This window comes from Anguilla anguilla, chromosome 17 (assembly GCF_013347855.1).
Source record: "Anguilla anguilla isolate fAngAng1 chromosome 17, fAngAng1.pri, whole genome shotgun sequence".
Lineage (NCBI taxonomy): Eukaryota > Metazoa > Chordata > Actinopteri > Anguilliformes > Anguillidae > Anguilla > Anguilla anguilla.
Genome location: NC_049217.1, coordinates 2,018,322 through 2,031,493, shown reverse-complemented (window position 1 = coordinate 2,031,493; position 13,172 = coordinate 2,018,322). Strand labels below are relative to the sequence as shown.

The window sequence follows — 13,172 nt, the reverse complement described above, 5'->3', positions numbered from 1 at the left end:
CGTTGCATTATTATTAGTAGTAGTAGTAGTAGTAGTAGTGGTAGTAGTAGTAGTAGTAGTAGTAGTTGGCTACTATTATAAACATTTTACATTGAGTTTGGCGTAACGATACTTTGTATCTTTTCTCATTGCTCAAGAAATGGAATGGTATACGAATAGAATTATGTTGCTGGTGTCACTTTAGCTATACATAAATATGACCGTGTTTGCATTGTACATTATTTGTTGGGGAACTTAATATGACGGGCGTTACGACCCGTGAAATACGAAACTGAGAGTGGTCGTGGCTGGCTTACTCCTATCCAAAACTCCTGAAGGACCCAAACTTTTCTGGCCCTCCTTGAATTCTTCCACTCATCGTTATACTCTTTGTAGACTACGTGCAAGCTGACATGCTCATCTTTTGAGAAGTCCTGGAGCGGATGAGAGCAGCGGACCATGGCCTCGAGCGCTGTATCTGTAAAACGGTCGCTGATCCCGCTCTGTGTGTGGACAGTTTTGGCATCTGCCGTACACGCGCAGTACGAGAAATACAGTTTCAGGAGCTTTCCACAAAATGACCTCATGCCCCTTGAGTCTGCGTATGGACATGCCTTGGACCAGTACGCCGCACAGAACTGGAGGGAGAGTATCAAGTATTTGGAGCTAAGCTTGCGTCTACACCGGCTCTTGAAAGACAGCGAGGCGTTTTGTAGCCAGAACTGCAGCAATGTCAGCCGAGACCCAGACCCCCTATTTGCCGACAGCAATCTCCGGGTTCTGCGGCACGTTTTACTCCGGGCATCCTGCCTCAAAAAATGCAAGGAGGACTTTCCCGTTTTCAAGATGTCCTATCCCAAGAAGAATATTCTGGATGCCTTTGAACAGAGATTGCCTTACCGGTATATACAGTACGCGTATTACCAGGTGGTATTAAGCTTTCGATTCTTTTCCAAACATGAAATAGCAATGTTATTTACTGTTGTATCAATTAGGATATTAAAGGCTATATGCTGTGGGGCATACAGTTAAATTAGCTTATAGGTGTAGTCGCTCTACATTCGTTGTAAAATAAGATGCTGTTGAGGACATGTGAAGTTAATACGAGTGATCGTAAAACAGCCAATTAGGCTATGTAAAAACACAGTGGCGTTTTTTGAACACATTCTAGTCAGTACTATTGTCTGGAAAAATCCAGAGTAGGTTGTGTTTGAATGAAGGTTTTCCTAATTTTGCATTGGCTCATGAATTAGCCAGGAAGAGTTATGTCTCCTTGAAAAGCATTCCTAGAACTGTCAAGGAACCATGGTTTCTGCGTCCACAAATCATTCACAGACAGAATTCAGTGCTGTTTAAGACTGGAGCAGGATCCATTTCATCAGTCGCATGTCCCCGCTGTGCATTTATTTATGCGAGAAATCTTCACGATCAATAGACTATTGCACTTTTTCTGGTTGTAATTTACATTCTTTGCCCAAGGTAAAATGTTTTAGTGTGCGCCGCGACATAATTTTTCCGTGACTCACGGCAGCCCTCTAGCCGAGCTCGGTGTAGGCGCTACAGGGAGCTCCGCTTGCCACGTCCCCCAAAATATGCCCTGCTCGCTAAGCGCTAAATTAATTAAAACGAGAGCTGCGCTGTAGTGTGTATCGTGCAGTCTATGCTTAATCAATTAAGTGTGCCGAATCAAAGTGCACTTCATTCATTCACACAGCGCCAAATCAAGCTTTGGACCATTCCATTACTGCATATGAGAGGGGAGAAGAGGGCACATTTATTACAGATACATTCCCATCTGATTCCCTTTTGAACCGATGTATTCATTTGCTATTGTGCTAATCTCTGGGCTTTTGTATGTCTGTGACCTCTGGCACTAACTGTCAGGCTAGCCTATACCAGCCTTAAAATTGGGAAGATGTACAGTGAGCGTCAATTAAACCAACCAATCAACTGTTAGATTGTATCCCGCAATCCCAGTTCAATTCAGGCTGACTCTCCCTGCTCACAAAAACGTGGGTCTGTCTGAGTGTTTCAAAGCAAGGGCTCCCTGTTCCAGCATCTCAAACAAGCCGCTTTTCCACTGCATGATACCGGCTCAACTCGACTGAACTCGACTCGACTCTACTCGACTTTTTTGGTTGTGGATAGTACCTGGTACTTTTTTTGCTATCACCTCCGTCAAGGTTCCAAGCGAGCTGAGGTGATACCAAAAGGTGACGTGAAAACACTGCAGAGCACTGATTGGTCAGAGCAACACGTTTCATGCGGCGTCGCTAATGACGACCAGCTACATTGACGGGGGTACTATCTGCAGTGGAAAACGAAGTACCTGGTACCAAAAGCGAGTAGAGTCGAGTAGAGTCGAGTTGAGTTGAGCCGGTACCATGCGGTGGAAAAGCGGAGACAGACAGCTGCAGAATCAGCCGTAAGTGCCGCAAGGTTTGATTTTTCTCTTGCTGCTGTTTTCATGGTGAGCTTGCAGTTCCTAGCTCTTCACGTGAGGGCTCACCATTAACCCCCTGCTCAGCCACGGCTCTGAACTGTTCCCCAAATTTGGCAATGGGGTTAAAGGTCTAGTTTGGATTCCTGACCCCCCCCAGCTGAAGGCTCCCCCTCCCCCTCCCCCAGGAGCTGTTTTAATTGGTCAGCTGCACTCTGGGGCACAGAACTTTGGGTGGTCTTGTGAATTCACCTGGAGTAACTATGGCACCACGGGACTGAACTCCTGTTCACAACAGACCTGCGGACATGCTGAACGCTTCAGCTCATGGGTACAATGCATCAGAGGAGCTGAATGCAGGGTTCAGAATCATGATCAGTGCACTGGGTGCAGAACGCAAACTGCTTTTTTATGTTACTGCGTGTGATGTCCCCCCCCCCACTCCCCCTTATGGTCTGGGAGCCGCAGTTCCTGTCACGGGCAGGTACGCCAGCGAATGCCCACGTAGACATTGATCAGATTCTGAGAGGGTGTGGTGTAGACATTGATCAGATTCTGAGAGGGTGTGGTGTAGACATTAGTAAGATTCTGAGAGGGTGTGGTGTAGACATTGGTAAGATTCTGAGAGGGTGTGGTGTAGACATTGGTAAGATTCTGAGAGGGTGTGGTGTAGACATTGGTCAGATTCTGAGGGTGTGGTGTAGATATTGGTCAGATTCTTAGAGGGTGTGGTGTAGATATTGGTCAGATTCTGAGGATGTGGTGTAGACATTGGTCAGATTCTGAGAGGGTGTGGTGTAGATATTGGTCAGATTCTGAGGATGTGGTGTAGACATTGATCAGATTCTGAGAGGGTGTGGTGTAGACATTAGTAAGATTCTGAGAGGGTGTGGTGTAGACATTGGTAAGATTCTGAGAGGGTGTGGTGTAGACATTGGTAAGATTCTGAGAGGGTGTGGTGTAGACATTGGTCAGATTCTGAGGGTGTGGTGTAGATATTGGTCAGATTCTGAGAGGGTGTGGTGTAGATATTGGTCAGATTCTGAGGATGTGGTGTAGACATTGGTCAGATTCTGAGAGGGTGTGGTGTAGATATTGGTCAGATTCTGAGGATGTGGTGTAGACATTGGTCAGATTCTGAGAGGGTGTGGTGTAGACATTGGTCAGATTCTGAGAGGGTGTGGTGTAGACATTGGTCAGATTCTGAGAGGGTGTGCTGTAGAAGTGAGACCGCATGCTCCTGTCTGTCTCCCAGTTAAACAACCTGGAGAGGGCTGTTTCTGCAGCCCACACCTACCTCCAGAAGAACCCCAACGAACCCTTCATCTCCAAGAACATGAACTACTACAAGACCCTCTTCGACGTGGAGGAGTACCTGATTGACCACGAGGAGCGACCATATGAGGTGGGTGTGGCCAGGACATTCAGTTCCGCATTCCGCTCCAGATGCAGAACACTTTGCTGTGGTTCACCTGGAGTGCTCATTTCACTCAACACTGTGAGCGTATCTGAGGTGTGCTGCTTCCTGTTTGGCGGGTGTGTCTGTGGTGGCATGGTGTAAACAGGAACAGAAAGCAACATATTTGAAAGTCAGTGTCATGCCATCGCCATACCAGCAGTCGAGGTAACAACCCTTTGCACCTTGATATTAAGCACAGCACCATTTTAGTTCATGAAACAGTTTAGATGTTGAGTGCAGCCCTGACATGAGTGGGCGGAGTGAGTGGGAGAAGGTATGCTCCTCATTGGCCCAGAGGTGAGTGGGTGGGGTGAGCATGAGAAGGTATGATCCTCATTGGCCCAGACGTGAGTGGGTGGAGTGAGCATGCAAAGGTATGCTCCTCATTGGCGCAGACGTGAGTGGGTGGAGTGAGCGTGAGAAGGTACGCTCCTCATTGGCCCAGACATGAGAGGGCGGAGTTAGTGTGAGAAGGTATGCTCCTCATTGGCCCAGACGTGAGTGAGTGTGGGAAGGTATGCTCCTCATTGGCCCAGAGGTGAGTGGGCAGAGTGAGCGTGAGAAGGTATGCTCCTCATTGTCCCAGAGGTGGGTGGGTGGAGTGAGTGTGAGAAGGTATGCTCCTCATTGGCCGAGAGGTGAGTGAGTGTGAGAAGGTATGCTCCTCATTGGCCCAGACATGAGAGAGCGGAGTGAGTGTGAGAAGGTATGCTCCTCATTGGCCCAGCCATTAAGAGCCCATGTGGCATGAGAAGAGGGGAACAGGACTTGTGGCTAAGTGATAGTTAAAATAATGACTTCAGCTGCCTGATTATATTGTCTGTAGGTATGTGGCGTGTTCGTACGGACCGCTGCCTTGCAGGTGCCACGCATGACTGGGACTAATCAGTTTGACCTTTCAGAGGAACGCTGCATGAACTCAGGCAGATGGGACTGAAGGAAGGTGCTTGCCTCTCAGCGTACCGGCTCCCCAGCACCTGCACTCATGCACGCTATGAGCAGCATGAGTAACGATGCATTTTCCAATAGAGAAAAATCTTGTTAATTAAACATGAGAGAGAAAACATGAAAGGAATCTGCTGACTGATGTAATATAAGGAGAAAATTCAAACTAAGATATTTATGTGCTCGTAAAAAAGTGCAAAAAGCAAAACTACTTCTAACTTTGGAAATTAAACATGAGAATCATGTGTTGTGCTGTGAAAATGCTACATGTAACTGCAGAATACAGAATGTTTTCCTTAGTGAAATTGTTCTCTCCTGTTTCAGTGTTTTCCTCAGTAAAACTTCTCTGTCCTGTTTTAGTGTTTTCCTCAGTAAAACTGTTCTCTCCTGTTTCAGTGTTTTTTCAGTAAAACTGTTCTCTCCTGTTGCAGAGTGTTTTTTCAGTAAAACTATTCTCTCCTATTGCAGAGTGTTTTTTCAGTAAAACTGTTCTCTCCTGTTTCAGTGTTTTCCTCAGTAAAACTGTTCTCTCCTGTTTCAGTGTTTTTTCAGTAAAACTGTTCTCTCCTGTTTCAGTGTTTTTTCAGTAAAACTGTTCTCTCCTGTTTCAGTGTTTTCCTCAGTAAAACTGTTCTCTCCTGTTTCAGTGTTTTTTCAGTAAAACTGTTCTCTCCTGTTGCAGAGTGTTTTTCAGTAAAACTGTTCTCTCCTGTTGCAGAGTGTTTTTTCAGTAAAACTGTTCTCTCCTGTTTCAGTGTTTTCCTCAGTAAAACTGTTCTCTCCTGTTTCAGTGTTTTTTCAGTAAAACTGTTCTCTCCTGTTTCAGTGTTTTCCTCAGTAAAACTGTTCTCTCCTGTTTCAGTGTTTTCCTCAGTAAAACTGTTCTCTCCTGTTTCAGTGTTTTTTCAGTAAAACTGTTCTCTCCTGTTTCAGTGTTTTCCTCAGTAAAACTGTTCTCTCCTGTTTCAGTGTTTTCCTCAGTAAAACTGTTCTCTCCTGTTTCAGTGTTTTTTCAGTAAAACTGTTCTCTCCTGTTTCAGTGTTTTCCTCAGTAAAACTGTTCTCTCCTGTTTCAGTGTTTTTTTCAGTAAAACTGTTCTCTCCTGTTGCAGTGTTTTTTCAGTAAAACTGTTCTCTCCTGTTGCAGAGTGTTTTCCTGAAGTCGGTGAAGCTCTTTAACTCGGGAGACTTCAGCAGCTGTGCGAGGGACATGGAGCTGGCGGCCAGCGAGTTCTTTAAGGCGTATGACCTGTGTCTGGCGGGCTGTGAGGGGGTCTATGAGGTCACCGAGACCAAAGACTTCTACGCTTCCCTGGCAGGTCAGTCTGGCCCACAGCATCCCCACCCCTCCCTACCACACAGCCCAGCTGTTGGGGGGATATCTTCCAGCTCACTGTCAGTCTTTGGGGGTGGGGCATTATCCAACGCTGGAGCTGAAGGCAGATACTTTAGCAAACCCAAATAAAACATTTACTTCTCTGACTGGAATCTATACCAAATCAGTGGAGTAAATTAGTTCATTTAAGTTGGCCAATTTTGTGTATTTAAAATGTTTTCTAAGTAAATGGTTTAGTATTTCATTGGATGCATAAACCAAAAGCACGTTATTCATTCTCCTTCATACTTTTTTGCTTTTCATGTCTTTGCACTCTTTCCTCGTTCCCTTTCTCCCAGATCTGTACAAAGACGCTCTGCAGTGTAAGGTGCAGTGTCAGGCCAGCCTGACGCCCAACGTGGGGGGGTACTTTGTGGAGAAGTTTGTGGCGACCATGTATCACTACCTGCAGTTTGCCTATTACAAGCGTAAGTAAGGAGAACATCTCCTCACATATGACTGTGGTTTTGAGCTGGCTCAGCTGTAGGGCAGTGGGAGGAGGGAGATGAGCTGTGTTCTCTGTGCAGTGTTAGCACAGGGAGATGAGCTGTGTTCTCTGTGCAGTGTTAGCACAGGGAGATGAGCTGTGTTCTCTGTGCAGTGTTAGCGCAGGGTAATGAGCTGTGTTCTCTGTGCAGTGTTAGCGCAGGGTAATGAGCTGTGTTCTCTGTGCAGTGTTAGCACAGGGTAATGAGCTGTGTTCTCTGTGCAGTGTTAGCGCAAGGTAATGAGCTGTGTTCTCTGTGCAGTGTTAGTGCAGGGAGATGAGCTGTGTTCTCTGTGCAGTGTTAGCGCAGGGTAATGAGTTGTGTTCTCTGTGCAGTGTTAGCTCAGTGTAATGAGGTGTGTTCCCTGTGCAGTGTTAGTGCAGGGTAATGAGCTGTGTTCTCTGTGCAGTGTTAGCACAGGGTAATGAGCTGTGTTCTCTGTGCAGTGTTAGTGCAGGGAGATGAGCTGTGTTCTCTGTGCAGTGTTAGCGCAGGGTAATGAGTTGTGTTCTCTGTGCAGTGTTAGCTCAGTGTAATGAGCTGTGTTCTCTGTGCAGTGTTAGTGCAGGGTAATGAGGTGTGTTCCCTGTGCAGTGTTAGCACAGGGTAATGAGCTGTGTTTTCTGTGCAGTGAATGACGTGCAGAACGCCGCCCCCTGTGCTGCCAGCTACATGCTCTTTGACCCTGACGACCAGGTGATGAAGCAGAACATGGTGTACTACCGTTTCTACCGCGAGCAGTGGGGATTGGAGGAGAGCCACTTCAAACCCCGCCCAGTGAGTTCCGTCCTCACACCAATGCAGTGTGTTAACTGTGCTCATCGGCTGAGGGTGCCTAGTGCACACGCCCCCACACTATCCTCATTGGCTCGTTCACCTACCTGAGCATCAGTCTGAGCTCATGGTAAGCTCTTTGGCCTGACATTCAGATGGGTGCGCTGCTGGGGAGGAAAGTGGTGACTGTTGGATGAATGGGATGTAATCCTGTGTAACCTCTTCAGGAAACTCCATGGTTTCCAAAAGTGCATAAGAATAAGTTATAACAGCAACAGGCCATTCAACCCGTCTCAGCTTGTCACTTTAGTTCCACCTGACTAGAGAGTATCAATCACCTAGGTCTGAATACCTGTGTCCCCCTGTTCTGTTGACAGAACTCAGAAAATCTTGTACTTCACTTTAATCCCATTCGTAAATTTGAAAACGCTCTTTAAATTTTTCCCTCAAGTCTCTTTTTGCTTGATTAGTTTAAGAGTTCTTGTCCTTAAGTATTTTCTTGTAATTTCAGGTAAATTTAATATCAACAGCCAATTTAGTTGTCCTTTCTTAACTTTTTAAAGAGTATCTATCTTTCTTGTGGTGTGCTACACAAAATGGTACACAGTACTGTAAGTGTGCTCCAACTAAGGCATTTTGGTAGAATTAATAGCCTAATCTGATTTATACTAAGTATGATTTATACTCAGTATGATTTATACTCAGTATGATTTATACTCATTGTGTGTTTGTCCTGGTTTTTACCATGCAGCAGGTTGCTAGTGGTTCAGGCTGATGAACAGATGAAAGATGCATTTGGAAGGCTCTCTGGGTAGAGGAAGCCTGTTCTGGAGCCCCCCCCCCCCCCCCCCCCGGGGAAAGCCCTGTGAATGTATCGGGTTTCCCAGAAGAACAATCCCTTCATTCTGAGGTTCAGCATCCTGCTCCACAGGGACTGACCAGAAGCTCCATAAATATTGCTCTTGCGGTGGAATTTCCAGCTATCCCACGTGCCTTTGCTGTAGTGTAGTCACTGCGTGCTTCGTCTGACCTGCAGAACATCACATGACATGGAAGTTTAATGTTCCTGTGTCTGATTGGTCAGGTTTCAGAGTCAATGGGTAGCAAACGAGCGCAGAGGTATATTTCTGATGCTCTTCAGATACACATGAATAAAAAATGGCTTCAGTCCATTTCTTTGAGTGAAGGTAGCAATTAAAGACACCGCACTAGTACCCCTGGCTTTGCTTGCGGCCATGGTTTCAACATTCCTGACTAGTCCGCTTTACCAAAATGAAAACAAACGCAGGCATAAAGCTGGCCCGTCATGGGGATTCAGTTGCTCTGAGGAAGAGGCCGATACCAGTTCCACATTCTGCTCTGTATTCCACAGTCTTTGTGGCTCTGCTTCTGAATTAGAAGAGCACTGATTTAACGTTGCTGTGGCCACATCGCTGTAGGTGAACACTGTCAGTCAAGGACTAATAAACATTCAGTGGATCGGCAAATGAGTTCTCTGGGTGCTGACACAAACTCCTCCCATCCTGCAGGAGGCACTGCGCTATTTTAACCAGACCACTACGCAAAAGGAGATGCTGGAGTTTGCACTCAATTACCTACAAACAGATGACGAGGTAAGAGAAGCTGATGCTGAGGTGATGAATAGCTGGAGCACTGATCTGGGGTCAGTTTAGCTTTTCAGCTCATAATGGTTGGGATAACGACAGTAGAACATACCATATCCATCATGAGCTGAAAGGCTGGCTAAATAGCTCATTTAACTGTCAGCCAGGTAAGACAGCAAACACATTTTCTAATAAGATGAGAACATACAATTTGAAATCAGTGCTTCAGCATAGTTCATAAATGTGTTTTAATAAAATAATTGTGATTGAAGAGCATACAGTATGCTCTGAGAAAATCAAATATCTAGATATTTAGCTAGCCAAACTACTTATCAGAGCTAGCTATAATTTTATGGTTAGTTGGTAGATGAAAAGAAATGGAACAAGCTGGTTGTCTGGGCTAGGTTGCTAGTGCTGTTAGTGTCTGGGTCAGTCTGTTGCAAGCTACAGCTAGCTTTCCTAAGCAAAATTGAACTTTTAGAGACAAGCGTATAAATATCAATGCAAGTGAGCATTCTCGCTGGGTAGTTCGGTAACTAGCTAGCCAGCTAATATGAAAAGTGTAAGCTAGTATTATAAATGCATATAGAGCTTTTAGAAAGTATCCCCCTTGAACATATTTTGTCATATTACAGCATAAAATTTGAATGCATTGAAATGTTTGAATGCATTATGTTGGTGAAGGGTCCCCTTCACCGACATAATGAATTCAAACATGTATTAAACATTTTTTAAAGTTTATTCAACTTTTTTTTAAATGAATGAAAAGAAATTAAATGAAATTATATTTTTCATTTCCGAAAGTATTTACTTGGAACTATTTACTCTTTTCAGTAGATAACCTGACTGAATTAAATTATTCTTGGTATTAATTGTTCTAGAAAAGTTAAGTAGGTGAAACTCATGAATACTGTATCTGTATATGTAAAAATCACAAGTGTCATCCGATTGGTCAGCCAATTATAACACAAAATGCTTGCCTCGTCACCTAGGGTATACCTCCATAACTTCACCTGCTAACAGGCTTTCACAAGAAATAAGGATTTGTGCAAATGTAGTGTTTCTAATCTGCAAGGCCCTTCAGTGAAGGCAGTGGGTTGGGCACAGAGCTCCTAGCTGGGAGAGGTATGTGACAGGGAGGTGTGAGTGACTGAGGCTGCTCTGTGTGTTTGTTTTGCAGTCTGTCTGTGTGCTGGCTGCCCTGGTCAGGCTGTCAGAGACAGGAACTCAGACACACAGAGTTGTGCTAGGGGTGGGGCCAGGGGCGGGGCTAGGGGCGGACCCAGGGGCGGGACCAGGAAGCACACCCTCACAGTGTAGCGTAATGCACAATTAGGGGGAGGTTTGAGTCATAGCTAACCAAAATGTGTGTTTACGTGTGTGTGTATGCGTGTGTGTGCATGTACATGTACATGTGTGTGTGTGTGTGCGTGCGTGTGTGTTCTCATAGGACACGGTGAGCCCAGAGGAAAGCGTTGTGGGACCCCCAGACCCCCCGGATGTGGAGTTTGAAGGCCCGGGGGACTATGAGGAGTCCTTCTATGCAGAGTGGTGGCAAGAGCCCAAAAGCAAGGGGGACATAGGAGAGCCTGCGGAGTGACCTAGACCTGCACCAGGACCTGCACCAGGACCCACACCAGGATGCATGCCAAAGTCTGGATAGGCTGCGGGTAGACTGGACTCTGGTCAGAACCACCCACAAAAGGGATGTTTTACAAGTCAAATCCAGCCCCGCCCACCCCAATTCAGCCCCACCCAATTCAATCCAGCCCCACCCAGTCAAATCCAGCCCCGCCCCCCCAATTCAGCCCCACCCACTCCAATCCAGCCCCGCCCAGTACAATTCAGCCTCGCCTCCAATTCAGCCCCACCCAATTCAATCCAGCCCCACCTAGTCAAATCCAGCCCCACCCACTCCAATCCAGCCCCGCCCAGTACAATTCATCCTCGCCTCCAATCCAGCCACACCCACTCCAATCCAGCCCCACCCCGTCAAATCCAGCCCCACCCACTCCAATCCAGCCCCACCCAGTTCAATCCTGCCCCACCCAGGCCAATTCAGCCACACCCACTCCAATCCAGCCCCACCCAGTCCAATTCATTACATTACATTACATTACATTACATTACAGGCATTTAGCAGACGCTCTTATCCAGAGCGACTTACACAACTTTTACATAGCATTTTTACATTGTAGCCATTTATACAGCTAGATATATACTGAAGCAATTTCGGTTAAGTACCTTGCTCAAGGGTACAACGGCAGTGTCCTACCCGGGAATCGAACCTGCGACCTTTCGGTTTCTGCCACAGCCATATCACCATCTACAATAAACACAAAACGAGACGGCAATAATGATTCAAGCTATTGCTTTTTGAAGCTTCTGTTTACATGTTCATAGTCCATATCCGATCTGTGCCACTGTGACGTGTGCCACTTTTACCAGGCTGTGTAAACGTAGCCCAGCTTTCCCCAGTCCAGCCCAGACAGAGAGAAAATCATGAAGGAGGACGCATCCACATAGACGCCTGACCTCCTTCCTCCATCTCTACAGAAGGAAGTAGCAGAATGATCCAGCCTGTTTATTCAGCCAAAGTTATTTCTCATTCATTTACACACTCTGACCGAAGGACCGGGGTTTTTTTCAGCTTGAAAGGTGTATTATAATTATTGCCTTTGTTGTTATCTTTATTTAATTGTTAATCCCGATTGTGCCTTGGCCCTATGTTAGAGGGCAATGTTCTGTGAAGCAGTTTTGCATTGAATGAGCTGTTCTGTCTCGCACAGTGCCAGAATTCTGTCTGTATTCTTGCAGTCCTCTGTCAGGCAGTTATATGCAAAATGTGTCAACTGAGGATGGAAAAAATAAAGTGGCATCCTGCTTTAGTGGGCTGTTATTCTTTGAGAGTCTGTTTGCTTCAAAACAACTGGTAAACTTTTACCAGTGATGGAAAATGGTAACTAAGGATTAAGGAAATTCTCTAGAAGGCAGCAGCATTTTTGAGCTAATTGTTCATACATGGAAACATATATTTCTTTACTCCTGTTTACTCCTGTCTGCTCCTGTTTACTCCTGTTTATTCCGGTCTGCTCCTGTTTATTCCGGTCTGCTCCTGTTTACTCTTGTTTATTCCTGTCTCCTCCTGTCTCTTGTTTATTCCTGTCTCCTCCTGTCTCCTCTTGTTTATTCCTGTCTCCTCCTGTCTGCTCTTGTTTATTCCTGTTTGCTCCAGTCTGCTCTTGTTTATTCCTGTTTGCTCCTGTTCAGAAGGGCCAGTTGTGTGTGTTTGTGCTCTTTGCTCCTCTGTGAGTTTGGGAGAGAGCAGACCAGCATGCATCTCCAGTACGCACGTGACCTTCCGCTGCTTTTAATCGTGCAGCCTCTTTGTGCCGCTCACACCAGAGCTGGAAAGCCCAGGGGTCAGAAAGTAAAAGTCCTGCTATTATTTTCTTCCACCCATGAACTCTGCCAGCTCATTTCACAGATCAGTTCTACTTCCTGGCTGAAGAATTGTGCTCATCACCAAATCCAGGTGATTGGAACAAAACACTGGTGGTCTTTGACTTTCTGGACTTGGATTTCCCCGATTGATTCAGAGCAGACTGCATGTGCTGCTTGTGGAGCCCATGGGAGTGCACAGAGGGCATCGCTGGTGTGCAGCGACACTTTAGCCTGCTGATCCAGTTATGCTGGCACAGTCACAGACCAGATTCAATACCAGACTGGGGGTGTATTTATCTATGTATCTGTATCTAATCTATCTATGTCTATAGTGATTCTGTTGTATAAGCCACCCAGCAGCCCCAGAATACATATTTTTAATGTGCTTCTGTCCCATGCCGTGACCACCCTGGTAAGGCCAGAAGAGCTGGACACAAGGAGATGCGAGAATTCCAGATAGCTCTGGAGATTTAATATTCACTAGCGAGAGAGCGTATTCGCACGAACATGAACAAACAAAAAAATCCTTTGCTCGTCATCCGCACGGGATTGGGGTTAAAACAAAAAACTGAAACAACAAAGAGACAATAAATGAAATTATAATTTGTCGCTTTTCAGTCCGTCTCTGCCTTGCCGTGCTCTCTCTCTCACTGTCGTGGGGGAT

At 45.9% G+C, this 13,172-nt stretch overlaps 1 protein-coding gene across 1 annotated transcript; it reads left to right on the top strand.

Annotated features, from left to right (window-relative positions):
- The first annotated feature begins 309 nt into the window (after positions 1-309).
- p3h4 (prolyl 3-hydroxylase family member 4 (inactive)) lies at positions 310-11,963 on the top strand. Its single transcript, XM_035397251.1, has 7 exons — positions 310-906; positions 3,675-3,824; positions 5,971-6,142; positions 6,498-6,626; positions 7,318-7,463; positions 8,990-9,073; positions 10,515-11,963. Exons 1-7 carry the CDS (start codon positions 439-441, stop codon positions 10,662-10,664), a joined length of 1,299 nt encoding a protein of 432 aa, XP_035253142.1. The 5' UTR covers positions 310-438; the 3' UTR covers positions 10,665-11,963.
- Positions 11,964-13,172: the final 1,209 nt, after the last annotated feature.